General features: G+C 35.9%; 1 protein-coding gene across 7 annotated transcripts in view; it reads right to left on the bottom strand.

Annotated features, from left to right (window-relative positions):
* PCDH15 (protocadherin related 15) overlaps window positions 1–27943 on the bottom strand; it is a 734454-nt gene that overhangs the window by 405573 nt on the left and 300938 nt on the right. For all 7 annotated transcript variants that reach the window (XM_047760762.1, XM_047760764.1, XM_047760769.1 and 4 more), the window contains 2 exons: window positions 22360–22479; window positions 12220–12330 (listed from right to left, as the gene is read on the bottom strand). In XM_047760762.1, the coding sequence (XP_047616718.1) occupies window positions 12220–12330; window positions 22360–22479 (231 nt within the window). The remainder of the gene's footprint in view (window positions 1–12219; window positions 12331–22359; window positions 22480–27943) is intronic.

Raw genomic sequence — 27943 nt, 5'->3', positions numbered from 1 at the left:
CTACAACCTACACCACAGCTCACAGCAACACTAGATCCTTGACCCACTGAGCAAGGCCAGGAATTGAACCTCATGGTTCCAAGTCGATTTGTTAACCACTGTGCCACTATGGGAACTCCCACTCATTGTTTTTTTAATTAATTATTTAGCAAATAAGAAATTTTCCTGGATATATTGCAAGGAAGACTCTTATTTGTTTCAAAAGAAAAAAATTGTGGGATTCCTTCTGTAGCACACTGGATCAAGAACCCGAGTGGAGTGGCTGGGGAATCTATGGAAGTGCTAGTTCGATCCTTAGCCAGGCAAAGTGGGTTAAAGACCCTGCATTATGTCATACATTGCAGCTGTGGCTCAGATTCAATCCTTGGCCTAAGAACTTTTCTATGTCACGGGTGTGGCCAAAGAGAGAGATAAACGTGCCTAGTAGAATTTCAAAGAAAGTTACTTTTATAAATCGCTCAAAAACAACTAACTCACTGTCACAATCTATTCTTTTTATGAAGCACATTTTTATAAAACTGCAAATATTTCAACTATTAAAATGGTAAGACAATAAAACATCTCTGTCAAGTGATAAGTAAGACTTCAACACCTTCATCTCAACTAAAGAGTTTTCTTGTTATAGTTTAATTGCCTGCTATTCTTTGATCAAACTAAAGATAAATGCTAAATTCTACTTTATTCAGTATCTGGTCTATATTTAGAGTTGCATTAAGTTAAATATTGGTTGTGTGGAGACAAGAAAGATGTGGATTCTAACAAATACTGGTTTTAAAATGAATATGAGACAAACATGATGATGTTCAGATTTATTTTTTGAGGCAATGTCATAGAAGCTTTTGGAATAAAGAGGCTTCTAACATTTACATACTTAGTATTCAAGTAGTTAATAAAATAACAAAATGGCTAGAGGCACCTACCAGACTCACTCATGGATAAATGTATTAAAAACTCTTTCACTACCTTATCAGGTACTTGCAGTAGAGAAAGGAATTAAAAAAAAAAAAAAAACTGCAACATAATTAGAGTTGCCCTGAGTCTTTTGACCCTAACTCAATTACCTAAAACTTTGGCAGTGTCTGTCTTGCTTCTTCTGTTCACCAGTGAAGAATAGAATGTCACCAGCTGAAATTTTAAAACTTATCCTAGTAACTTGATTCTGTTAGATTACATTATTCAAAAAAAGAAAGTAGCAGCAACAAGATTGCCTTGGTCTAAATTACTTTAGAAGTGTGTTCTTTAATTTTTTGTCTTAAAAGTATCTGAGTCATTTGAGTAATTTTCCTTAATTTTTACACATACTAGTAAACAGAATAGTATCATATTTCACATCTGCACATGCTTACAAAGCTTCATTACTTAAAATTTTATAAATATTTCTTAAACCATCAAAGGCCACCTCTTCATTTTAGACCCACTCCCCAAAATAGGCTCAAGAAACTGGCAGAAGTAAAAACAGTGATTATAACATTAGCACTTATTCTGTATAGGGGTAGGAGGCAGACCTGAGGGAAGGCCAGGATAGGGATTATCCTGAAAAGTTGTTTATATAGTTTGAAATATGAATTTTTATATCCAAATCTATATAATTGCAATGTTTTGAAGGTGGGCAGAATACGCCACATGAAAATATATCACATTGACTTACTGAGTATTTCGGTTCTTAAGAAAGAGCCAGTGCAAGGAAGACCTTTCAATCATAGCCCCCCCAAAAGCGAGACATAAATCTCTCATGTAAAAATAACACTTCATACTCTATTACACTGTTGGTTGGAATGTAAATTGCTGCAACTGCTGTGGAAAACATTATGGAGATTCCTCAGAAAACTAAAGATAGAATTACCCTTTGATCCAGCAATCCCACTTCTGGGCATCTATCCAGAGAAAACCGTGACTCGAAAAGACACATCTACTCCAATGTTCACTGCAGCACTATTTGCAATAGCCAAGACATGGAAACAACCTTAATGTCCATCGACAGAGGAATGGATCAAGAAGATGTGCTACATATACACAGTGGAATATTACTCAGCCATTGAAAGGAAAGAAATAATGGCTTTTGCAGCGTCATGGATGGACGTAGAAATTACCGTGCTAAGTGAAGTCAGTCAGACAATGAGACACCAACATCAACTGTTATCACCTACATGTGGTATCTGAAAAAGGGACACAATAAACTTCTTTGCAGAACAGATAGTGACTCACAGACTTTGAAAAACTTATGGTTTCCAAATGAGACAGGTTGGGGGGGATGTACTGAGGGTTTGGGACAGAAATGCTATAAAATTTGGTTGTGATGATTGTTATACACCTATAAATGTAATAAAATTCATTGAGTTATTTAAAAAATAAAAATAAAATAGCAACTGTTCTTAGGTGAAAGAAAGAAAGGAAGGAAGGAAGGAAGAAAGAAAATAACCCTTCCTATACCAGGAGAGTAGAAGGCATCATTAGAACAAGAAAGTAAACAAAAAAAAATTTAGAGCCAAGAAACTGTGTAAAAAAAAAAAATGTTAATTATTCACTAATTTGATAACCAGAACCCAAAGCCCCTTTGCCTTATATATTCTTCACAAATTTATTGTTTCCTTGTCTAAAACACAGCCTGCTTTGGTCACTTATTTGAGTCTCATATTTTTTATGAGATTTCTGTATACACATTATTAGATCTGCTTTTCTCCTGTTAATTAATCTGTGTTATGTTAATTTAATTTTTAGGCCAGCCAAAGAACTGCAAAAAATTAAGAAACCTCAATTAACTAGAGTCAGGAGACCAGAAGGGGGAGCTCTCACACCCTGTGAGGATGAAAACAGCTAATTGGGAAAATTCTGAATGGTTTCCAAGATTACAACTGGGAGATTGTCCTGGTCAGGTTTGGGCAATTGCTAGGTGACTTCTTTGGGCAATTCCTAGTGCTTTTTGAAACCCTGTTGATTGGAACGAAATTAAAGCTTGCCCACAAAAATAAAATAAACCTTTTCATGATTATTACAATCAACTTCAGATTGTTTTTAAATAAAATTCTGGTCTTCCTTTAGATGTTCAACCCATCCAGGTAGCTTTTAACTATATGGTTATTAATGGGCTGAATTGGGACCTTTCCCTTCTAATAAAAAGGCCTAGCGTGAAATGGGGAACTATGTCCCCTCCAGAGTTAGTTAATCTGGCAAATCAGCTGTCTTGCACTCTAGATGAGTCACCTAAAAGGAAGACCACCAAAATTCTTAATCTTCCATTCTAGCAAATAATCCTAAATGAAACCAAAACTCCCCTATTCTCTGCTCTTATTGCAAAGAACCAGGACATTGGAAGCTAGATTGTTACAAATTTAAGCACTTTGAGCACCTTCAGCTTTCTAACGGGCCTTTCCAACATCCTCCTAATTATCAGTGATGTGGCTCTGAGGAACTTCAGAGGCTTTTCCACATTCCTAAATTAGCTTGAAGAAATATTCCTCCAGATAGGAGGTGGGTGTCTTTTAGTCTTCAGAGACACCACAGCCACATTCTGGATGATCAACCCCATTATAATAAAGCAGCCCTTGTCTTGAAGTACTAGATAGTTTGGACAGTGGGAACCTCAGATGAACCTCAAATGGTTTCTGTCTCTGAACCCTATTTCCTTCTATTTAGGCTTTTTAAGAAATATACACCTTTTCTCCTTAGTTGCTCTGCCCTTTTTCATTTCTCCTGCTGAGACTTTTTAGAGATATTTTACTCCAGAATTTATTTCTTCTAAAACATGGAAATAATTCTAGAAGGAAACAGTAGTCATCAAAGCAGCCAACAAAGTAAGTTACATAACCTTTGTCATTTTTTAATTTGTTCTGTCTCTGACAGTATTAGAGTTGATTCAGGAAACACTGATCATGTGTCCCTGCTGAATCTACCTCCCTCCTTATGGATCTATCCGCCTTATGAATCTACCTCCCTCCTTATGGGCAAAATCCCCAACTGATATCGGAAAAATTCATAATGCACCACCCACTAGGACTCAAATAGATCCCTCACAACCTCATCTCAGAATTAATCGATATCCTATAAGTGAAAACAAAACAAAACAAAATAAAACAAAACCTTTAGGGCATAAAGCCCATAGTAGAAGATTACAGGGCTCAAGGCCTTATTATCCCTTGTACTAACTGCAGACCACTGCTATTTTACCAGTAAGAAAACCTAAGTGTGGAGGGTGGAGGTTTGTCTAGGACATCCAAGTAATAAACCTCATTTTTATCTCCCAACACCTCATTGGGCCTAATTCCCATATTTACTAGCATGTTTCCACCAGAGGCAAATCACTGACTTATGCACTGTATTCTTTAGTACTCTAGCTGAGGAAGCTAGCCAATACTGTTTATCTTCACCTGGGGAAAACAAACAAAAAACCCAATTCACCTGGACAATAATGAGAGCCCTTATTTCTCACAAATCCTGAAGGCTAGCTATAATGTTCCCCAGGAGTTCTATTTTGTGGCTATATGTGGATGATCTACATCCCTGCTCTCCTTCTTGAACCTTCTCATAGGAAGACAGCATGTACTTGCTAAAGCTTTTAGTCTTAAAGAGACATAAGGTTGCCAAGGGAAAAAAAATATATATATATATATAGTTTGTTCAACCCCAAGGAATCTGATATCTGAACAAGGGCTACACATAGATGGAGATAGTCAATATAATGTCCTAAGTTACTTTTAACTCCAAACTAAGTGCCAACTGTGAAGTTTTCTCAGGCTAGTTGGTTATTGCCAAACTTGGATTCCAATTTTTTTTCTATTGGCTATTATGTTTTACTAAAAAATCACAATGAACCAATTTTATGGGAAGAACCAGATGACACCGATTTAAGGCCTTAAAGAGAGCTTAGCAAACCCACCTGCCCTTGGGCATCCCAATTATTAGATTCCCTTTTATTTTTTGTATATGAAAAGTAAAGGGAGGTCTTTGGGGGTACACATCCAAAGACACAGAGAGCACCATGGATCCACAGGGTATTAGAACCAACAACTGGACCCTGTGGCCCGTGGATACCTCTTTGCCTTAGAGCCATTACAACAACAGCCATTTCGATTAAGGCTGTCAAGAAAGTCATAAAGGGATCGCCTTTAACCATTTTTGTACCTCATCACATTCACCATTTTACTTAGCCACCTCATCTTTTATGAAGTCCTTTTGTTAATTGCTTCTCACAAAACTCTTTTACATTTTAATAACCTTAACCAGGTTATTCTTTTCCCTCCCATCACTGATGAAGTCTCACAACTGCTTAACGTTGATGAATTACCCTCCTGACTCCTCATTATGATCAGCAGGAAATACCTTTAGGTAATGATGACTTCTCATGGTTCACTGACTGTTCTTATTTAAAAGGTGACAATGGCAAATATCGTGCTCCATATGCCATTGCAACTCCTTCTGATGTGGAGACAGCATCTTTATCTATGTCTACTTTGGCCAAACGGGATGAATTATACACTTGTATATGGGTTTGTACTTTAGTCAAAGCCACACTGCCAAAGTTTACAGTAATAGTAGATATGTTTGTAATGTAGCTCATGATTTTGGAATGTTGTGGAAGCAATGTGGCTTATTTACTTCCAATGGAAATGAAATTTAAAATGACCCTTACATTCAGGAGTTGTTGGGTGTGATACTTTTACCTATAGCTTTAGCTATGATTAAGATGCTGGCACATCCTAAACTTGACTCTCTGGAAGCTAAGGGAAATCACCTTGCAGATATTTCCACAAGAAATGTAGCCTTTAAAGGAACTAACAGCAGCTAACCCCCTCTCATGGTCTAAAGGAATATTTCCCCTAATGGAAACTTAGAAAAAGTGGCTAGATAAGCTAATCATTGGCCTCAGAAAAGGAAAAATCAAATTGGAAATTCAACATTTTTGTTTATTTGATAAAAAGAGAAATCTCTTAGTATGGTCCAAATAACAATCCAGTCCTAACTCAAATTCCCACTCCTCACCACTGTATATGCATTGGTCTACTGAAAAAATGAGAACATCCATGAATCAACATACTGTTGGGGAAACATTAATAAGGCTGTAAGAATATCTACCTCACGGGTCCCACTTGTCCAAAATGCAACCCAAGGAAGACTGTCCATACCACTCCCAGACTTTTTAAACTGCCTAATGGACCATTCAAGGTTCCGTTCCCTAGTGTCATGGATATAAACATGTTTGAGTCATGGTCTGTATGTTCTCACAGTGGACTGATGCCTTCTCTTGCAGACAAGCTATTGCCTCTTCTGTAGCTAAAGTCTTTTTTGAAGAGATTACCCTTACCTGGGTAACTCCTCTTGAACGTTATAGTGATCGAGGAGCCAATTTCAATGGTGAGCTATTTCAACAAGTCTGTACTTTTTGGCCAGTTTTATAACACTTTCACTGTGCTTGCTACTTTCAATCCTCTGTCCTCTGGTTTTGCCAAACATTAATGGCACTACTGAGAATCAATTGGCCAAATTTGTAAAGACCCTCCAAATGCCTTGGCCAAAAGCATTGCTGTTAGTCTATCTAAACTTGGATCCATCCTTTTTGAAACTCATAAAATTTGGGAAATTCACAAGAGGCTCATTGCCTTTTTGACACACAATTGACAAAAGGAGATTCTCAGTATTTCAACAGGGCAACTACTTCTATTAAAAATAACCATGTTTTGGGAGTTCCCACTGTGGTGCAGTGGGTTAATGATCAACTTTCTGGCACCAGTTTGATCCTTGGCCACGCAGTGGGTTAAAGATCCAATGTTGCCACCTTTGTAGAGTAGGTGCAGCTTTGGCTAGGATTTGACCTCTGGCCCGGGAACTCCCACATGCCACATGTGTGGCCAAAAAAGAAACAAACAAAAAACAAAACAAAACCAAAAAAAAACCATGCTTTGGTAGGGAAATCTTTTCACAGTGTGCTTTCAGAGATGCATACCTTAAGCAGCACACCTTGTAAGCTGGAGGTTTATTCTATAGGGAAGCATACCTCCTGAAGAACTCTCTTCAGACTCACTAGATCAGGTACTGTTAACCAACACTGTGCTCTCAAATCCCAGGGAATAGACACTTGGACACCTAAAAAAAGCCTGGGATACTGAGTAGACCTGAACATCATCTTGGGACCTAAAAGTAAAGATCTCCCAGAATTTATCAGACAATGTCCAGTGAAACAGCTTTCCCAAGATATATGAACAGGCTTGTTGGAAGTTTGTCACCAACCTTTGATGATGACATATCACCTGAGATGATCTCCAATGTCTATGATCTTGATAAAAGATGGACTTTAGATAAAAAGTGCCTGAGAGTACTCCTTCCTATCCCTCCTGTTATTTGAATGTAACCTCCATAAGTTCCCAATCTGCGTGCTTCCCTTCAATGTGAGACACTACACCCAGTAAAGCTCCTTCCTGAAACCAAGGGTTGTAAAAAGCTGTTTAAACAGAAATCTTGACTCTTGGACACCTAAAAAATGTAAAATAAATGGATAAATGAATAAATAAATAAACAAACAGAAACCTCAACTAAATAAAGTCAGGAGACCAGATGGGGGTGCTCTCACACACCACAAGGATAGCAGAGCCCAAAAGAAAGAAGAAAGACTTCTTTCAAGTCAACAGTTGAGCCAATGAAAATGACCTCTGTTTGTTATAGCCCTCCTAATTTCTTTTCCCCCTCTATAAAATCTCTTCATCCCTTGCTTTGGGCAACTTGCACATGGCTCACGATAGCTGTAGACTCCAAATTGCAATTCTCTTCTTATCCCAAATAAACCCATTTTTGCTGGAGAAATAATTGGCAGTCTATTTATTTTAGGTCAAGAGACCCTGAAAGGGAAGAAGTAAAACAGTTATTGCTCTAGTTTAGACTTTTTCTGGTATTGACAGCCATAAAGAGAAAAGACATAGCTAAAAAAGAAATAATATTATTTTATATTAATATATATTTTTAAAATACAGCATGTTTTTATGAAGGACAGGAAATGTCTCTTCTCTAGATTTTTGATACTTGGGAAAATGCAGAATAACACTGCTACTGATAGGATAATTCAAAAATTAGTCTTTCTATAATCCTTAGCTAAATGGAAACCTTTCTTTCTGACAAATATTTAAGGGCTCTTGAATACATAAGAGCCTTTAGTATTTTCCTCAGAATAATCAAAATATAAAAGGGAATTAGCTTTGAAGATATCTATGTATAGAGATGGATTTGATTTTTTTAATGATTTATGATAACATCAATATTGGAGTTTATGGTAAGAGAATATATCAGAAATCTCAACAAAAGGAAACCCTTCACTTTTGTACTTAACCTCTCTGAAACCCTTAACTACTCTGAACTTTCTTTTCTAGATTTTTCTTCTCTTTTCCAGAATCTATCATTCTCTTTTGGACATTCATATTTAAAATAAACGATGTGCATAATAAGTTGCAAAAATTTTATAAAATACGTGATGTTTTCTGTGGATCAACTCTTCTAATTTATTAAGAATAATAACGCAGGAGTTCCTGTTGTGGCTCAGAGGAAACAAATCTGATTAGGAACCATGAGTTTGTGGGTTTGATCCCTGGCCCTGCTCAGTGGGTTAAGGATCTGGCATTGCCGTGAGTTGTGGTGTAGGTCACAGACATGGCTCGGATCTGGTGTTGCTGTGGCTCTGGTGCAGGCTGGCGGCTACAGCTCTGATTAGACCTCTAGCCTGGGAACCTCCATATGCCATGGGTGAGGCCCTAAAAGTTCAAAAGACAAAAAAAAAAAAAAGAATAATAACATATTCATATAGATAGGAAGAAACCTCTCAACTACATGAAGTTTGAATAATTCCTTTTGCAAATCAATCAAATCTTTGTACTCTAAGCAAAGCCAGGCCAAAGCTGAGTAACATTCGGTAATTATCAGACCTCTGGCATCTTAGAAACCATCTACTTTAAAGTCCAAATTGATTGTTCATATTTCAGCTCTCCTTATGACTCCAAGAGAATAAGTTTTTAATGTACATGGCTTACATTGCACTGTGGTTTACATCCCATCAATAAAATGATAAAGAAGAATATAAAAGAATAATTAGAAAGACATTTTAGATATATAGACATCATTATTACATATAAATATAAGGATATAAATTTAATAGATATTGATACATAAGAAGCCATCAATGTTTAACAATCAGCTGAGATAAGAAGTCCTGACTTGTAGCATTTGTCACTTTTCCATACTGTCAATATCTTCTACCATGTCTACAAATGAGGTCAAGGTTGGGAAGAGATGCCCACAATCAGCCCTCAAGCAAGCATGAGCCAGCTTTCCAGCTCCAATAACCTACTCTCTTAAGTAAGTTATATATCTAAAATGTAGGAGCAACGGACAGTCTTCTTTATAAATTTTGAGGATGTGATGTGTTGTAACACTTTGGAAGATAACATGACATTGCTTACTAAGATGAAAAGTATATGTACGTATAAATGTATGTATATACATACATATACATGCACATACATATAGCCATGCATATATACAATTTTTCTCATAGTAGTTCATCTTTTAATTATTCTATTATTACACAGTAAAGTCCTGGTACTTAAGTGGTTTATGTAATACTGTAATGATAAGCATATTTTTGCTTACTAACTCGCTAATCCTCACAAGAACCTTATGTGGTGTGTTTCTTAATAGTCCCATTTTTTGCTTAGGAAACTGAAAGACAGAGTGTGCCCAAAGTCACACAGCAAGGAAATGGCAGAACTGGGATTTGAATCCAGGTAATATGGTTTTAGAATTCATGCTTTTACCACTACACTGTGCTCACTGCCTCTCATGAGGGTAATGAAAGTAGCTACCAATTCCGTGTCAAAAGAACAACAAAGAACAACCCCTCCCCGATATATAGTTGAATATATAATGATACATCCTAATTTTGGTATATTATACAACTTTTAAAAAGATATAATCTGAAAATATTTAAAAACATAAAAATCTTATAATTTCCTACATTTAGCATTCCATTTTGCATTGGATAATTTAAATTTGTATAAAAATTACTATTTTACAGATAAATTCAAATTTCTTTCAATTTCTCACCAACTCCATTCCTTCCTTTCAGAGATTCATGTATACCTTTCTATTTCATAATGTTATCTGTGGGGTGCTAAAAACTTATCACTTTCCCCAGTTACAAATAGTCTAGCAAACTGGATTCAAATTGTTCCAGATGTCTTTATAAATACTTTAAACTAGAAAGCAATTTGGACTTTTTTTTGCGTTTCATTTAAAAAAATTCATTGTAAATAACACAATAAAATTAGCTTTCAGAAACATTCTCTAGCAATCTGACATTTCTGTTATTTTCATTAGAGATTCTGAGTTAGAAAGGAAAATTGTATCTTTTCTTCACATTTTCACTTACATGGGAAAAAAAAAAAAGATTTCAGTGTTTTTGAGAAATTCTGAGCGGCCCTCCACAACAGACTTTATTTTTTCCTATATCCTCCATCTCTACTAGTCTCTACTACTGAACACCAAGACAATCCACATTGAATTGGGAAAAAAGAAACAAAACAAGAATGGAAGTTCAGAAATTTGGCATCAAAATTTAGGTTTCTGGAGTTCCCATCGTGGCGCAGTAGTTAACAAATCCGACTAGGAACCATGAGGTTGCGGGTTCAATCCCTGCCCTTGCTCAGTGGGTTAATGATCCGGTGTTGCTGTGAGCTGTGGTGTAGGTTGCAGACACGGCTTGGATCCTGCGTTGCTGTGGCTCTGGCGTAGGCCGGTGGCTACAGCTCCGATTCGACCCCTAGCCTGGGAACCTCCACATGCCGTGGGAGTGGCCCAAAGAAATAGCCAAAAAAAAAAAAAAAATTAGGTTTCTATCGATATCTACCTGTACATATATATGTATATATGTACACATAAATTACCTTTTTCCTGAAATATATCTAAGACAGATAAAACATGGCCTCTAAGTGATATCTTATTGCACATACGCTTGTTTAGAACAGCTGATGGAGCAGTTTCCTTTTGCCACTCCCTCTTGTCTTTTTGTTCTGCTATAAAAATAAGATTATAATGCTTAAGGATTATAAAAGTATAGGTTGGTTTCAGGCTTCAGGGTCTAACCACCTTTTGAGAAGATGGTCTTGCTACCACTGTGGGACTTTTTCAATGTTAGATAGTATCTGTTGCCTGCCCTCTTAGCTAGCCCTGTTCTCTTTCCTAGCAAATTCTTTCTTTCTTCTTTTTTTTGTCACTGATGTGCTCAGCCCCAAGAGATACACCATACTTGCTTGTCATCCAGAGGTGATTGTCTCTTTCCCATTTACCACCTACAGACTCCCTTAACGTTCCTGTCTGCTATGCTGACTCATGTTCTCCTGTTCTGTAAGGGGATGCTGTGTGGGAAAGGACTCTGGGAAAGAGCCTCCTCCCAGATAAAAGGAGACAGAATCAACAAACATAAAAAGTCTTAGATTTACCACCCTTACACTTAGATTTGAATTACAGTTGTGATGCTTATGGCTCTGTCATTCACTGCAGATAAGGGATTGGAAAAACAACAAAATTTCAGAGAAGGACAGAGATTAAGGATAGAAGGAAACTGAGTCGTTGGTGATAACTGCCAAAATAACCCTTGAACCACATAAATCTAAGGATGTTATGAAAATAAAATCTATGCAAACAATCGTTTTTCAGGTTTTCTGTTACTGCTGTCCACATATGAGAGTTATGTGCATAACAGCTTATATGTAGTGAGCAGCTACTCAATGATAAATGCTATAAATGATTTAGTAAATGATTCAACAGTTCTCTGCCTTTAGTGTACTATGGAGTGCCCTGGGAAGCAAAAATACAGGTAATTCCATTTCTACCTTCTGAAATTTTTATTCAGAGGGTCTGAAGTTGGGTCTGGGTCCAGGAATCTGCATTTTTAATACACTCGCAAGGTGATTCTACTGCAGTTGTTCAGTGCATCATGCTTTGAGAAACAGTTCAGTATGATATAGAAACAAATTATGAAAGAGTGTATATGAGAGAAAAGACAAACACAGTGAGTGGAAATAATCTTCCCATGCCATTCCATCCCATTCCCCATCTAGAAGAAAATTATATACAAATTACCCTGAGGGAGGGTTACCCTGTTGAGGCTGCAAATTACACTGGATGAGTTCTTTGCTTCATAAATTCAAATTCAAAGGAGGAAAGTAAGAAAAATTGAGCACTCACATTCGCTTGGATGATGACAAAGTAGCGAGTCTTATCTTCATAGTTGAGTCTCTTTCTTAACACTATATTTCCAGTCAACATGAGGGGAATTTCAAAGGTGTCGTTGGATGTCTGCAAATGGGTAAAGATACACATTTAACATCATTTAAACATTAGATGAATTAGAGAATCTGATATTGCAGTTTAGTCTCCTTGAAAGTTACAGACAACACACTTATTATCTGAAAATAGAAAGGGAGTATAAGCTTCAGATTTAATATTCTTACTTCTGAAAACTTGTCATTCTGAGACTATTTTACCAATCTTCGAAATGACACTAAAACACAAGAGTGATGTCTTTTTAAGGATAAGAGACAGGTCTTATAAATTATATTCTCTTGAGGTGTGACTACACTATCTTACAGTGAGTGCTGCTTAAAGCCTTACAGCACTTTAGAGATTGCTCTTAGGATCTGCACGCTACCAAAAAGAAACTCAATCTCTGTCAAGATAGGAGATTTATCTAATAGGTAACAACTTTGAGGCTTGGGAGAACAAAAACAAAACAAACAAACAAAAACCAACCTACAACACCTTCTTTTTCACAAAAGCACAGTGTTTTAAGTTAATAGTAATATCTAATACTTGAAAATACTGAGAATACAGAATGACAATCAACGTAAAAAAGGGATATTATATAGATATCACAAATTGCAACATTTGAATCCATCGATGATTAAAAAAAATGTTGAAAAGATAATATGGTAACTGGGAAGATTTTCAGGTATCTGGACTTTGATTTAGAAGTTTTCCAGGACTGTTGATGGATAACCCTAATAATATATGAAAAAATGTAACAAGAAACATTTCCTGGGTACTATTATTAAAAGTGATAAAATAGTCTCTCAATAACTACAACAAATTAGTTTTACTTTTAGCATTAGAAATGTTCTAGTTGATTATTTTATGTGGTGGTGGTTGTGCATGTGATTGTGGACACCAGATGAAATACTTGTTTTGGATCTATGTTAGATTATTTCAGAAAAAAAGGAGAAGGAGGAAGAGGAGAAGGAGGAGGAGGGAGGAGAGAAGAGGGGAGGAGAAGGCGGAGGGGGAAAGACAAAGCAAAAGGGAAGTGGAAGGAGAAGAAGGGGAAAGAAGAAGGTAAGAAAGAAAAAGAAAGAGAGAGACAAAATGTGTGTGTGTGTGTGTACACACCCTCAACTGATAAAAGGAGAGTTACTTAGGAACTGAGATTTAATTAGAAAACAGCTGACTCAAATCCTCATTTCAGGTTTATTCAGGGGAACATGGGCAAAATAACCTTTAATATCTAGAGCTGCAATCTCTTGATCTCCATCTTTCTCTCCCTTCTTTGACCTCCTCTCTTTCTAGTACACACATACACACTCAAGAGTACAAAGTTGATAGATATTTTTTAATGATTTATGCTGTGCTCCTTGGCTTTTGAGGTATTTCTTGGATACGATCATTTAAAAAGTAACATTTTAAAATGTAAATATAGCAAATGTACCATGAAGGATATTTAAAATTAAAAGCAGGCACTTGACATTTTCCCTAAATTTTTGCTTATTTAAACATTATTTACATCTATGAGTGGGAATCTCAACTATGCCAGGGAGTGTAAAAATGGCTTTAATCTAAATGTCTAAGTTAATTATGGGGAAAACCTTAGTTAATGGTTGCCATTTACACTGGAAAACACAACTCGATATGTTGTTAAAGGGTTGTTAACTTTCCGAGACTCAATAACTGTAGAGACACATCAATTTTAGGCATATTTATAAAAGATATGGTAGGTTGCTTACCAATAAGTTACCTCATTTTGGACTCAGCTCCAAATGAGTTCAGGTAACTGGTGGCTTTGTGCTTGAGGGGAGGCTATGGCCATAAATGGGGTGCGTTTTGATAAATCTAATCTAACCATGGAAATTCCACTCTCATTACCAGTGATTGTTTTAGAAATGTAAACAAGATCTAATTCTAGATAATCTGAGTAATTTTTCTTAGTTGTAAAGAGAGACAGGAAAAAATGTTCCCTTTTCTGCTTATAGATGCTTCTGTAAGGATATTATACCTGGAACTTTCAGCAGCCATTTTGGAACTACTGATGGAATTAATCTCAAAGCTAACAAAATGCTGAAGACGGAAGAGGACAAAATGGAAAGAACCTGGATCTGTGTTGTCTCTGAGTTGCTTAACAAATCCTGCTACAACCCCTTCTCTGAACAACCGGATATGAGAGGTAATACATGGCATTGATGGCTAAGCCTCTTTAAATTCAGTTTTCTATTATTTGCTGCTGATAGCACTTTGATGTGATTATCTCCTATCTACATGCCCTCATCCTGTAGTCCCCCTCTTTTCCCCATATATGTAATGACTCAACCTATTATAACTGCATTTTCCGAATAAGATAAACTTCACCAAATGAAAATTTCCACAGAACACATGATGACAAATTCTTATCTTTCTCTGCTAAGATTTTTTTCTTTCCCTTTCTTTTAACAATCTAACTAGATCAAAGTATTACAGATAGTCTTACTTTGTACTACCATGAAGGAACAAAAAAATAGTATTTTGTGATAATCGTGATGACCATAGTACAACTTCCTCTAGTTCACTGTATAGCAGATGTTAATAATGAGATATTTACTGAATTATTTTTGTCTAAATATATCAATCAAGGAAGGATTTGAGAATAAAACCCTCAAATTAATAGCTTAACATAAGATTTTTTTTTTTTTTTATTTCTTACCCACTCAACATGTCTACATTAATACATATCAGCAAGGAGGCTCTGTTAATGTTTCATTTTGGGATAATGGACTTTTCACCTCAACATGTTTCCCCCCAATCACTGCAGCAGTGGGACAGGAAATGGTGACTTGCACTTAATTCTTTGAGCTCATATCTCATTAGTCAAAGTAAGTAATTTCCTCCAAAACAGACAAGTTCACTTCTGTTATGTCTCCAAAGAGGAAAAAACAAAGATTTAGAAAATAGCACAAATGCTTTTGCTTTAAATTTGGTTAATCGGTTCAGCAGTTCTTCATTCCCAAATGTGTTCCTCTTTATTTTAGATAAAATTCAATGAAAAGAATGGCAAAAAAAAGAAAAGCTCAATTTGAACTCTTCTGATTTTGTTCATAGGTTAAATAAGTGCTTTGTTTCAGTGAAGAGTTTACAACATTTGACAATTCAAATTGTTTTATTTTATTTATTTATGTATTTATTTATTTATTTGCTCTTTAGGGCTGCACTCACAGCAATATGAAGGTTCCCAGGCTAGGCGTGGAATTGGAGCAACAGCTGCCAGCCTACACCACAGCCACTGCAACGCAGGATCTAAGCTGTGTCTGCGACCTACACCACAGCTCACAGCAATGCTGGATCCTTAATCCACTGAGCAAGGCCAGGAATCAAACCTACAACCTCACGGTTCCTAGTCAGATTTGTTTCTGCTGCACCACAACAGGAACTCCCCAAATTGTTTTATTTTAGGTAGTAAAAATGTCTGATTCTTCCCTATTCCTTGTCCCTAGTATAAGTGTTCATCCACATTATAAAGAAAATATAAGTAGAGTAAAAAAGATCCTAATTATTCAAATAAGCATTTTCAATTTAACCGCTATTAAGACCAGACAAGAACCTTCATTTTCTCTCTTTTGTTTAAGTTTGTGGGGAAAAAAAAAAACAACACAAAAACTCAAAAGTGCTTTTCCAAAGTAGGTCAGCTTATGACATCCAAAATGATGATAATAATGCTTAATATTATGGTAGATGTAAGAAATTCTTAAGGGAACCCTCTATCTATCCCCACTTGCTGATAAGCAACTCATACCTTGGTGTCATCTGCCCCTCTTGAATGGGAGCAGGACCTCTAACTTGATTCTGACCAATAGGATATGGTGCAGGTGACAAGCTGCTAATCTTGTTATTGCCTTGTGTCATGTAAGTCTCCATCTTGCTAACAGACTAGCTCTAGATACTCTCCTTGCAGGCTTGAGGAAGTAAGCAGTCAAGGAGCTAAGGATGGTTTCTAAGAGTTGAAAGCAGCCTCCAGCCAACAGTAGGGAACAAGTGAATTCTTCAATCACTTGTGACAGCCTACACAGCTTGATTAAGCTGTGCCCAGACACCTAAGCCACAGAAACTGAACAAAAATTAGACTGTTTTGTTTTAAACCACTACCTTTTTGATACAACAGCAGATAACTAATCATTGTGCTAGTTACTAAGACTTGTCTAAAGGACTGGTGATGACATATAGTGCTGATACTTGATGACTACTACATTGTTGAACCTTCAACTTAATAATTTTTGGTGACATTATATTATTATTTCTCTGATATTTAGGAAAACATTGACAGGAAGGTATCTTCACCAATGTTCTTCTGATAGAAAGAATAATCTTCTTTTTCAATGGAGAGAGATAAATACCCCCTCAATACTTTCTGCAATCCTCCCTTTCTTAGAGAGAAAACAGCCTGAAGTTGATTTGAAATGTCAGCATTTCTGGTTACAAACTAGTGCTGGTGGCAAACTAGCTGACAGTTTTTCGCTGCAGATATTCAGTCATGAAGGAAATATATGTACATTCTTTTTTTTTTCTTTTAGCTGTTAAAACTTTGAAATGTTTCTATCATTGTTGCTATTGCCTAATATTTAGGAAGGTCCTAAACATTGTTTAGAAGCAAAAATGATTAGAGTTCCCATTGTGGCTCAGTGGAAACAAATCCGACTAGGAACCATGAGGTTGCAAGGTTCAATCCCTGGCTCTGCTCATTGGTTAAGGATTTGGTGTTGCCCTGAGCTGTGGTGCAGGTAGCAGATGTGGCTCGGATCTGGCATTGCTGTGGCTACGGTGCAGGCCAGCAGCTGTAGCTCTGATTCAACCCCTAGCCTGGGAACCTCCATATGCTGCAGATGTAGCCCTAACCCCCCCCCCAAAAAAAAGGTTAAGAATACTAGTCTCCTAAAGATATATTGATAAAAGAAACTCATTGGGAATGGATTGTTCTGTTTCGATATGGCTGATTAGTACCCACTTGACTAAATCTTTCCACAAATAACACCTATAAACTCTGGACAAAATGCAAAAAACAAACAAACAAAAATATCTGACATCTCTGGAGAGATAACAAAAGCAGGCATATTCTGGAGGAGATTAGACCCTTGAAAGAAAAGATAGCATAAATGAGTTTCATATTTTATGATAGCTGGCCTGAGGGAAGACTGAATTTAGCACTTCAAGGGGGTAGTTAAAACTCTGATAGAAAGCCTGAAGTCTTTCTGACCTTTAGGAATAAATTTTGGGAAAACCAAAGCCAATAGAAACTGGGGTGGGGGTGGCGGGAGCAGATATTGTAAAGGAGAAAATCAGAAAGGGAGAGGAAAAAAATTCCATTTATATACTATGTCTGGATCAACTCTAGTTGGTCTGAACCACACTTGCACAGAGAAGACTACGAGCAGATCAAATAAGGAAAAAATATATACTGAATTGAGATTTGAACTGCACCCAAGAGAAAGAGTTTTCAGTTTGAGTGCAACCAAGCTCTCTGATAAAAACAAACAGACACACACATCTCCTCAGAGGTGTGTAACAGAATCAAAAGTCGCTCCACAATACAATAGTCACGATATCCAGCACTGAGTCCAAAATAATTTTTGACATATGTTGAACCCCAGAAAGTGTGATCCTTTTTCAAAAGGAAAGAATGTCAGCAGAAGACCAAAATTAGGACAGCCAGACAAGGGTTTTTAAAGCAGTTATCATAATGATGCCTGCTCTTAAAGGCTTAAAAAGAACATGCTCTCTATAAATGAAAAGATGAAAAATCACAGCAAAAAATATACACTATAAAAATATAAAAAATATGGAAAATTTATACCTGAAGATTATACCATCTGAAATTTAAAGAATAATAAATAAAAAAGACAATTAGAAGGTGAATGAGTTCATAAACTAAACCAATTTAAAATAAACTTTGAACTTGTCTTTAAAGCACAATAAAGTTACCTTTCAAAAAAAAGGCAATTGATACACTGGATAGGTTTAAGAATAGAATGGAGATGGCGGAGGACACAGTGACTTTGAATATAGATCAATAGGAAATTTGTGGAAGTTCCCGTCGTGGCTCAGTGGTTAACGAATCTGACTGGGAACCATGAGGTTGTGGGTTCGATCCCTGGCCTTGCTCAATGGGTTAAGGATCCGATGTTGCCGTGAGCTGTGGTGTATGTAGGTTGCAGATGCAGCTCGGATCCTGCTTTGCTGTGGCTCTGGCATAGGCTGGTGGCTACAGCTCTGATTAGACCCCTAGCCTGGGGACCTCCATATGCCATGGGAGTGGCCATAGAAAAGGCAAAAAGACTAAATAAATAAATAAATAGAAAATTTGTGATCAAGTTATTAAAATATGTTGAAAATATTTAAACATAACCTATATCTGTGAAATATATTTAAATGCCTAACATGCCTGTAATTGGTGTCTGAGAGAAAGAAGAGTCAGGAAAATGGCCTGAAAATATTAAACAATGGTGTCTGATAATTTAACTGGTGAAAGACAAATTCAGTTAAAGTTCAGTAAACCCACTCAAAAAAAAAAAAAAGAAAGATAATTACAAAGAAAACTACACATTGGTATGCCATGGTTGAGTTGCTGAACACTCAAAGTTAAAATAAAAATCTTTAAAGCAGTCAAAGGAAAATGGTTCATTACATACTGGGAAACATGATTCACATTTTTATTGTCTGTTCATATCAGAAATGTTGGAGGCCAGAGTTTAAAGTGATGAGAAGAATTAATTATAAAAGACTTTTTATTACTGTAAGGCAGAAGTTACATTTGTAAATTTCTACAAGGATGACTTGGATAATGTAAATGAATGAAGCAATGGGGTTATAAGTGGATATGTCTATATTGTTTGAGTGACAGAAGTTTGTTACTAATGGGAAAACAATAATTCAACTCTAGCTAATTGCTGTCTTATTGGAAATCAGGACCAGGACTGTCATGTTTCTATATCTTAAGAGAGTGGAAAAAACTAAATTTGACTGTGAACTTTCAATGCAATTGTGATTTTTCAATATATGCTTAAGAAGTATTTAAAACAATTTGTAGTCAAACAAAATGTTTAAGAGTTGAATGAAACTCTAAGTCGCTGATTTGTGATTTCTGCTAATGAATAATGTAGCATCAAATGGGAAATAAATAAACCAAAAAATACCCTGAGATTTTTAAGTACAACAAACCAATCTATACCTTTTACCCTTTACTATGTAGCATGGGACTAATTTCAAAGAAAGTATGATAAATGCGGTTGCAAAAGCCAGAAGGGGCCACATTTTCAAGTTACATATATGTGTAATACATACAAGTTTGTTTCAACATTAAGAAATATGCAGGGCGATATTATGATGCTATTAATTATAACTAGAATTTCTAGAGATTTAACAATTTAAGAATATAAAAATCAAGTATTTATTTCTCAGAGATCTTACAAGAGAAGAAACTGGTATTGAGGTTTGCATTAAGTTTTCATGATGATTAAAGCTGGATTCTCTCTGTAAGGATGTGACTTGGTTAATGCTTTCTCTTCCAGTACACCCTTACCATAAGTTAAGTAGTTAAGTGCTGTCATGATATCGTATTCTTTTTTTTTTTTTTTTTGCCATGCCTGCACCATGTGGAAGTTCCCAGGCCAGGGATCACACCTGAGCCATAGTAGTCCATAGTAGTGAGAATGCCAAATTCTTAACTACTAGGCCACTGGGAAACTTCTGTGATATCTTATTCTTTGACTTAGGACCATGCTCAAAAAATACCTTTCTTTATTCCAGAGTAGTGGCAGTTTGTTACAGTGTATATATACAGTATACACTGTATAGAGTGTGTGTATATATATATACATATATATATATATTTACTTATTTTCTCTCAATTTAGAAACTGCATATCACTGGTTTATTCAATCTGTAGATAGTAAAAGATACATCTATTTCATGCCAAAACCACAAATCCATGAAAGGGGGAAGCATTCAGAAGCAATTACTACATAGCTAACAAGGAATTTCAGCCTCACAAAAGTTCTAAAAATATCTTCCAAATAATATATTCTCGTTTCACACTATATTTAAATCTCAGATAGGTGGGGGTTTTTTTTGTTTTTGTTTTTGTTTTTAATGCCCTGTTATAAACATTTCCCTAAAATACATGCTTTGGCTTTTACTTGCTGGGAGTTTCATTTTCACAGTCGAAGGAATAAAAATTAGGAAATGACCTTCATAACATGTAGGCTAGAAACACGACACATGCATATAATTAATCATTTAAAAAATCTAAATAGTAAAGAAAATAAATGGTTTAGAAATACTCTGTATAGTCAGCTGCCTGTTTCTACTTTTAAGGAAAAAGTGTTTCTCTTGCCCTTTTCTCTTCTGTTGTTTCTTTGATTTTTTTCCACTCTATTTCTTGTGTAACAACCCTTTATACTTATTGTCCTTTTCAGTCACATTCTCATTATCTCCCAATCTCTTGTTTTCATTATCACTGCCTGCAAACATGTGGAGACATCCTTCTTAGGGGAAGCATAAAAACAAACAAAAAAATCCCCCACATCTTCCCTTGGCCCTGCTATACCCATGGACCTTTTTTTTTTTTTTTTTTGCTTAATTTTTGTTCTCCAAATATTTTGAAAATTTTAGCACAAGTGCTACAACTATTTTATTAGCACACAATAGAGAAAGAGTGGAGCACACACTACTCTGAAATCAAATCTTTTTTTATATAATGATTTCTATTTTTTTTTTTTCATTAAAGCTGGTTTGCAGTGTTCTGTCAATTTTCGACTATACAGCATGGCGACCCAGTTACACACAAAACTTTCCTTGAAAAAGACACATGCACCAGCATGTTCATTGCAGCACTATTCACAATAGCCAAGACATGGAAACAACCTAAATGTCCATTGACAGATGATTGGATTAGGAAGAGGTGATAAATATATATAATGGAATACTACTCATCCATAAAAAAGAACAAAATAATTCTGTTTGCAGCAACATGAATGGAACTAGAGACTCTCATACTAAGTGAAGTAAGTCAGAAAAAGCAAGGCAAATACCATATGATATCACATATCTGAAATAGAATCTTAACTCTCCAGCTGAGAAGTGACTGTGAGTTACCCAGCAAATCACTTTACCAATGAGCCTGTGTTCTCTCCTATGCAATAGAAATCCTACTACTAACTAATTGATTTCTGAGAATACAATGAGAAACCGCCTTCATAATTCACTTCATTCTCACAATCAATGTGTGAGATGGATTTTACTGGGAGTTTTTAGTTTCTGCAAGTTCAACAGGTTTTTGTTTGTTTAAAGCTTATATAAGAAATATATAATTAAAAAAAAAGCCACAATGTTAACTTCATCACTTTTAAAATTCATAATATTAAACATAAAAGAGAAGCATTCATTTAAAAACTCACTTAAGAAATGATTTTAGAACTGTGCTTTGGGGAGCCCACAGTATTCTGAGAAGCTGCCTTGGGGAAAAGACAGCAGGCAGGATTTCTAGCTCTAGCTTCAAGGAAACAATTCTTATCTGATTTGTGTTATATATAATATATAATTGGGAGAAATACTTTCCTAGTCTAAAGCACGACGTATAAGCCCCACAGTCTAATGCAAAACCCCCCAAAAGCCAAAACACCTATTGCTACGTGCTTTGTCTTCTATTCTACCTTAGGTTTCCTCAGTGGAGAAAGGGCAGTGGTGGTATTAATCTGCAGGTTCCATAAAGCATATGCATCACATTAGATATATCATGTCCAATGATTTATTTAGAATGCTTAGGTGTCCATAAACACAATGGAAATTTAATAAAAATGTTATATTATACCTATAAATACATTTTAAACCTTTTACTTACAAAACCCACTAAAAACTAACTTTTGAAAGTATACCAAAATATTTTTTAAAATGTAATTTTGAGATAATTTTTAATAGTAGTAGGATTAATAATGTGGTTCCAGGAGCTGAGCAAGAGAATAATACAATAAATATCAGCTTAATTAAATATTAATTGTATTCCTTACATTGAAGTCATATTGCGAGTACATATTTACTAACCGGATCATCTGGATTATATTGGATAACATATTCTATCTGTCCATTTGGCCCATCATCTATGTCTGTAGCTCCATTGTCTCCTGAAAAGCCTGTAAATATCGTGGTGCCAACAGGAGTGAGCTAAAAAGAAAACAAAAGAAAAACTGTCAATTCTCATTTGACCAACAGCATACCAGAAGTGTTCCAGCACAAAACCCAGCCGTTTATTACACAAAGGAAAAAAAAAAAGTTGACAGCTGCCCACAGCCATAGACCTGAAGCATTTCAAAAGAACACTTGCAAACCTTACATGAGAATTCCCATAAAGTCTGAAATTTCCAACATCATAGCCCTTGCTTTGGGTAGAGAAATAGAAGGTCCTGATTATTCAGTGTGGAGCACATTTGGATCAATTTATGATCATTAGCGTCTTAGCCCCTGTGGAGAAAATACATCTGTCGTTCCTGCTTAAAAAAACTTAAAAAAAAAAGCAAAGAAAAAAATGGAGTTCCCATCATGGCTCAGTGGTTAACGAACCCGACTAGTATCCATGAGGACGTGGGTTTGATCCCTGGTCTTGCTCATTGGGTTAAGGATTTGGCATTGCAGTGACCTGTGGTGTATGTCACAGATGTGGCTCAAGAGGCTGTGTTGCTGTGGCTGGGGCTGTGGCATAGGCCAGTGGCTACAGCTCTGATTGGACTCTTAGCCTAAGAACCTTCATATGCCATAGGTGTGGCCCTAAACAAACAAACAAACAATCCTCCATGCATTAAGTTATCACAGACTAAGTTTTAAATTGTAAGAGGTAACTGGTTACTTTATTAAAACCAAAACTATTTCAGAGAGATCCTTGAAATCCAGGTTGGGTACATGCATTTGGCAAATTTGAGGAAGGGTGTTGGAGACAATGGTTGCCCTGTCTATAAGAGGAGAGACAAAGCTGGGATTTTCTTCAGTGCCTGTAATATTAGTTGAGTAGAAAGCTACACTGTGGTAAAATTGGGGAAACAGCCATATCTTTTCAATTTGAAATAAAACAACAACGAAACGTGATGAAGCATATAAGACCACAATTTCACAGCTGGCCTGAGTGTTTAGCTTTATTTCTTAATGATCTCCATCAGAGAATCACTGTTGTTTTCTCTTACTTGTAGGTCTTTGCATGATGTATCCCTACATCCAGTCTCTTGTCCCCAGGCTTTAGCTGGAATCCTCATTAGTTACCTTTCAACTTAATTAAGTAATGTCTTTTTCTAAACCATTCCTGACATTGCATTTCTCTACCCACATCAGTCTATGGCACCCTTTTTGCTCTGCCTACAATTTACACTCCACTTCCTTAATCATTGCACTGTCACAATGAATAAATGAATTTTGTCAATAAATGAAAGCATTATGCCTCTACAGAATAGACAGAATAGATACTTTTAAATTTTGTTCTGAGATACATTTTCTTAGTTTTTAAATGGGATTCTTTGATGGAGAAGTAGTTTTAGAGAAAGAAAAAAAAAAAGAGTTGTCTCATTTACTTCTATTGTCAGGGGCTACAGATCCAAAAATCTGCTGGAATCCATCAAGAAATGTAAAAGAGTGAAGCAAGCCTCATGGGAATGGTGGCAACCGAGGAACACTTCTGTCTAAAATGGTAGCTGCTACTCAACCCCAGCAAATTCTTAGCATAATGAAATATGGAGCCAATGCTACTAGTTACCCTAATACTCTAATTTTTATAAAAAAAATCTCTTCGCTCTAATATTAGCAACATATTTTAGAGAATTAAACTCTGAATTTAACATATACCCTAAAATACATTCATTGGAACAGCAACCACAGTAGTTTATAAGCTCTGATACAGAAAAATAAAACAATTATGATTAAAGAAGTGATTAAAAAACTATGCTTTGGGGAGCCCATGCTTTGGCAAACTGTCAGTACAAAGTAGTGTATTTTTAAGTCAGTCCTCCTGGAAAGCATCTTTTAAAGGCAAACTTTGACTTTCTTCAGTTGAACGAGAACAGAGGATAAAGTGAGAGGAGAGGGTTTAAACAGCACATATACAGAGACACACTATTGGAAATATTAGTTATCTAAAAGACTTCCGAGCCAATATTTTAGTATTTAAAATATAATCCCTATCCCCAAAGACATCATTCTCTCTTTTAAAAATTCACCATTTTATGTAGTTATGCTTTATTTTTATTTTTAAATTTTTTGAAAATTTAAAGTTGAATGACAATGACTTTGTTTTCAGACAGATAATAAAACTTAGAGTATTTAAGGATCTTTGTTGTCAAAGTAAATAACTGTGCTTCCAAGTTGAATTAAAAAAATGTTAAAACCAAGCAAAAGACAAAAAGACACAAACAAATAAACCTCGAACAGGAGCTTTCTGAAATTTTTGAAAACAAACTTCTACCCAAATTTTGAAAAGGTAGTATTTAGTTGCTGACAGCAAAGGACTCAGAGAGTGTAAGTTATTAGTTCAGCATTTATACAGGCTAGTGAGTTTTGCTCTCTTTCCTAGCTGTACATTTAGGCCAAACACCTGGGCACAGATTGTTCCTAATCATTTCTACTACTAGAATAACCAAACACCCACACATAGACATACATGAAAAATACACTGTTACAATGAATCAGCAATTGGGCTGCACACATTTATCCATGATCTACCACTCAAGTGGTGGACCTGTTTGGACATAGAGAATTGGCATATTTGAAGCTGATATAAGAGAAATGGTTAAGAAAAAAGAGGATAAGGCATGTTATTTTAATATGGAAGATCTGATGAGAGTAAAAAGGTTGCAGTGACATGCCTATACTAGAATCAAACAAGCAAGAGAGTTGGAGCATATAAATGGTTTTAAAAAATAGTAGATTTCAGCAACTGATTCCATTCATTATAAACATATATATGTTTACCTTTCATTATGTAAATACACACATATCACCATTACTTATTCTCATCACAGAAGACGGCACATTTATGCTTTCTGAATTTTTAGTTATTAGGTAGGGGTTGAAAATCTTCACATGACAGTCAGGTTGTTTGTTACAATCTGTATTGCGCTACACATTATCATTCATAGTTTTCAGGGCACATCTGCCATACAGATGGTCATGTTCTGTGTCCAGTAATATTTCAACAAGTCTCAGAAACATAAATTTGGTTTTCTGAAGGGCATTCCATGCACGGGATGATTATCAGCTTGGGCACCTGCCTGAGGGTGTCACTTATTTATTTAGTTCATATCTTTTTCCACAAATGATTACATATAACTATTGGGAAAATACATAAAAAATGTATAAATGCGCACATTAAATAAAATAAAGTCAATAATTCAAAAAGATACATAAGAGTAATTTGAATGTAAAAGGTGAACAGTTCTTAGTAATTGTCTGATTATCCTGTAAAACATAGCTACCTGAGCCAACCTAAAAATTATGAACAATGCCTCAAAAAGAGAACATTTTCCTTACTGATCTTATTGGAATATTTTCCCACAGAAGCACTGTATTCAGTTTTATATAAACATAATTGATTCTCATCATCCGTGGTAGTTCTCTTCTATAAAGTCACCATGAACACTGGACGGAATTAATAAATACTGAACCATTGCTCCTAGGGGGAATACAGGGTTATTACGCTGCTGAGGGGAATACAGGATTAAGTTCCTGTGAGCCCCTGGTTACAACAGTTTCATCAACAAATCAATACATAACTTTGTCTTAAGTGTGTTTCTATTTAAAAACACTTTAATATGTTTGTTCTATTCTACTGTAGAAGCTCTGTATTGCATTTTTCATTTTATTCGTTGAATTATTCAGCTCCAGAATTTCTCTTTGGTTCTTTTTTGATTTCTATCTCTTTGTTAAATTTCTCATTTTGTTCGTGTCTTGTTTTCCTGATTTCATTGAATTGCCTTTTTGTGTTTCTTTGTATTTCATTTATTTTCCTCGAAACTGTTATTTTGAATTCTTTATGAGGTAAATTACAAATTTCCATGTTTTGGAGCTTGATTACTGTAGGATTATTATTATCTTTTAGTGATGACATGTGTCTTTGATTCTTCATGCTCCTTGGAGTTTTGCATTGCTGCTGCATTTGATATATCAAACACCTCCTCAAATATTTTGTAATCAAGTTGGAGATATTTTTGTTGGTCCTGCTTACATCTGGGATTTTCTCCAACATTGTATGAGTACACTTTCTCCACACTGGTTGCTACCATGTGTGGCTGAATTCTTAGGCCTTATTTCCTCTGTTTTTAACAACTCACCAGCTTGGCTGCTAGAAATGTCTCTTTTGTTTTCCAGAAGGTGGCACTATAGTCAAACTCGTGGTTTCTCCTTTGCCCATGGACCCTGGTCAGACTTTCTGAGCATATTCTATTTATCCAAGCTCACTTTTACCATCTCACTTGGGAGCGTATACAAGGAATTGGCCACAGAGTGGGGAGTGGTGGTGGGTTTAGCACTTGAGGTATTGGGGATGTCCACAGGTCAGGTAGGGAGATCCTTGTGTGAGGTCATTCAAGCACCCTGTGGACTGGCTTCTTGCTGGAGTCCTGAGAAAAGTTAGGGGGACTCTCTTTTCATAATCTTATCTCTTTCTCAATCTCCTTCCTTCTCAGAGTCGGGGAGGTCCTACCTCAATAATGTGTCTGACACAGGTAGGGTTGCCACTCACCCACTGCTCTACCTTTCCCTGCAGGAGAGGTCCCACCAGGCTAGTTCAGCCCCATATTGTGTCACCTTGGAGGGAGGGGTGGCACTGGCAAAGCTCTTCTCTCCTTCTAAAGCAATCAAGCTTATAATTTTTTTTTGTTCCATTAGGGGGCCAGAATCTCTCAGGAGGGCTAGATTTTTACAAAGTCTCTCTCATCCATGGGTATCTGCCCAAGTCAACATTACTCAGGTTTCCTTGGGGCCAGTTCACTGCTCAGCTTGTTCAACGGCTTCTGCTATTTTGCTTTCCAACCTGAGGTCTGTCTGCCTATTCCCCAATGCACAGGTGGGTAGAACTACTTTCAGGTCTCTTTATGGAATTTGTATGGTGGAATCTATATGGTATTACATCTCACAATTACTACAGAGTACTTTTGTTGGTACTAATTTGATGGATGCTAATTGATGGATGCTAATCGATGGATCCATTTGATGGATGCTAATTTTTGTTAAAATTGGGAGCTTAAAGAAGGGACATCTTATAACACCATGATGCTAATGTTGCTCTAAGCCAACTTTATATTCTGCAAGGAAATGTTATATTGTTCATTTTGAAGAAAATATTGAGGAAGATGTTGGAAAGTACCCCACAAATCAAAATATTAAGTTAAATGTATATAGTTAGTGATAGGATAATGCCATTGGCATCAGTGTCCTTGTATTTATAAGTAACACTGATTTCCTGACATTTATATCTATTGAATATTTCCTGGAGTCTCATGTAATATATTTACATGAAAATAAACATTTTAGTAGAAATAAAATGCTAAAATATATAATTTCTGAATATATGAATTAGTTTTTTTACACTTATTTTAAACTGATGCCTTCTAATAGACGTCAGTGACTTTAATGAATAAAGAGAAAATGTACT

Source organism: Phacochoerus africanus, chromosome 15 (assembly GCF_016906955.1).
Source record: "Phacochoerus africanus isolate WHEZ1 chromosome 15, ROS_Pafr_v1, whole genome shotgun sequence".
Classification (NCBI taxonomy): Eukaryota; Metazoa; Chordata; class Mammalia; order Artiodactyla; family Suidae; genus Phacochoerus; species Phacochoerus africanus.
The sequence above is the reverse complement of the archived record's forward strand: the minus strand, read 5'-3'. Positions and strand labels throughout refer to the sequence as shown.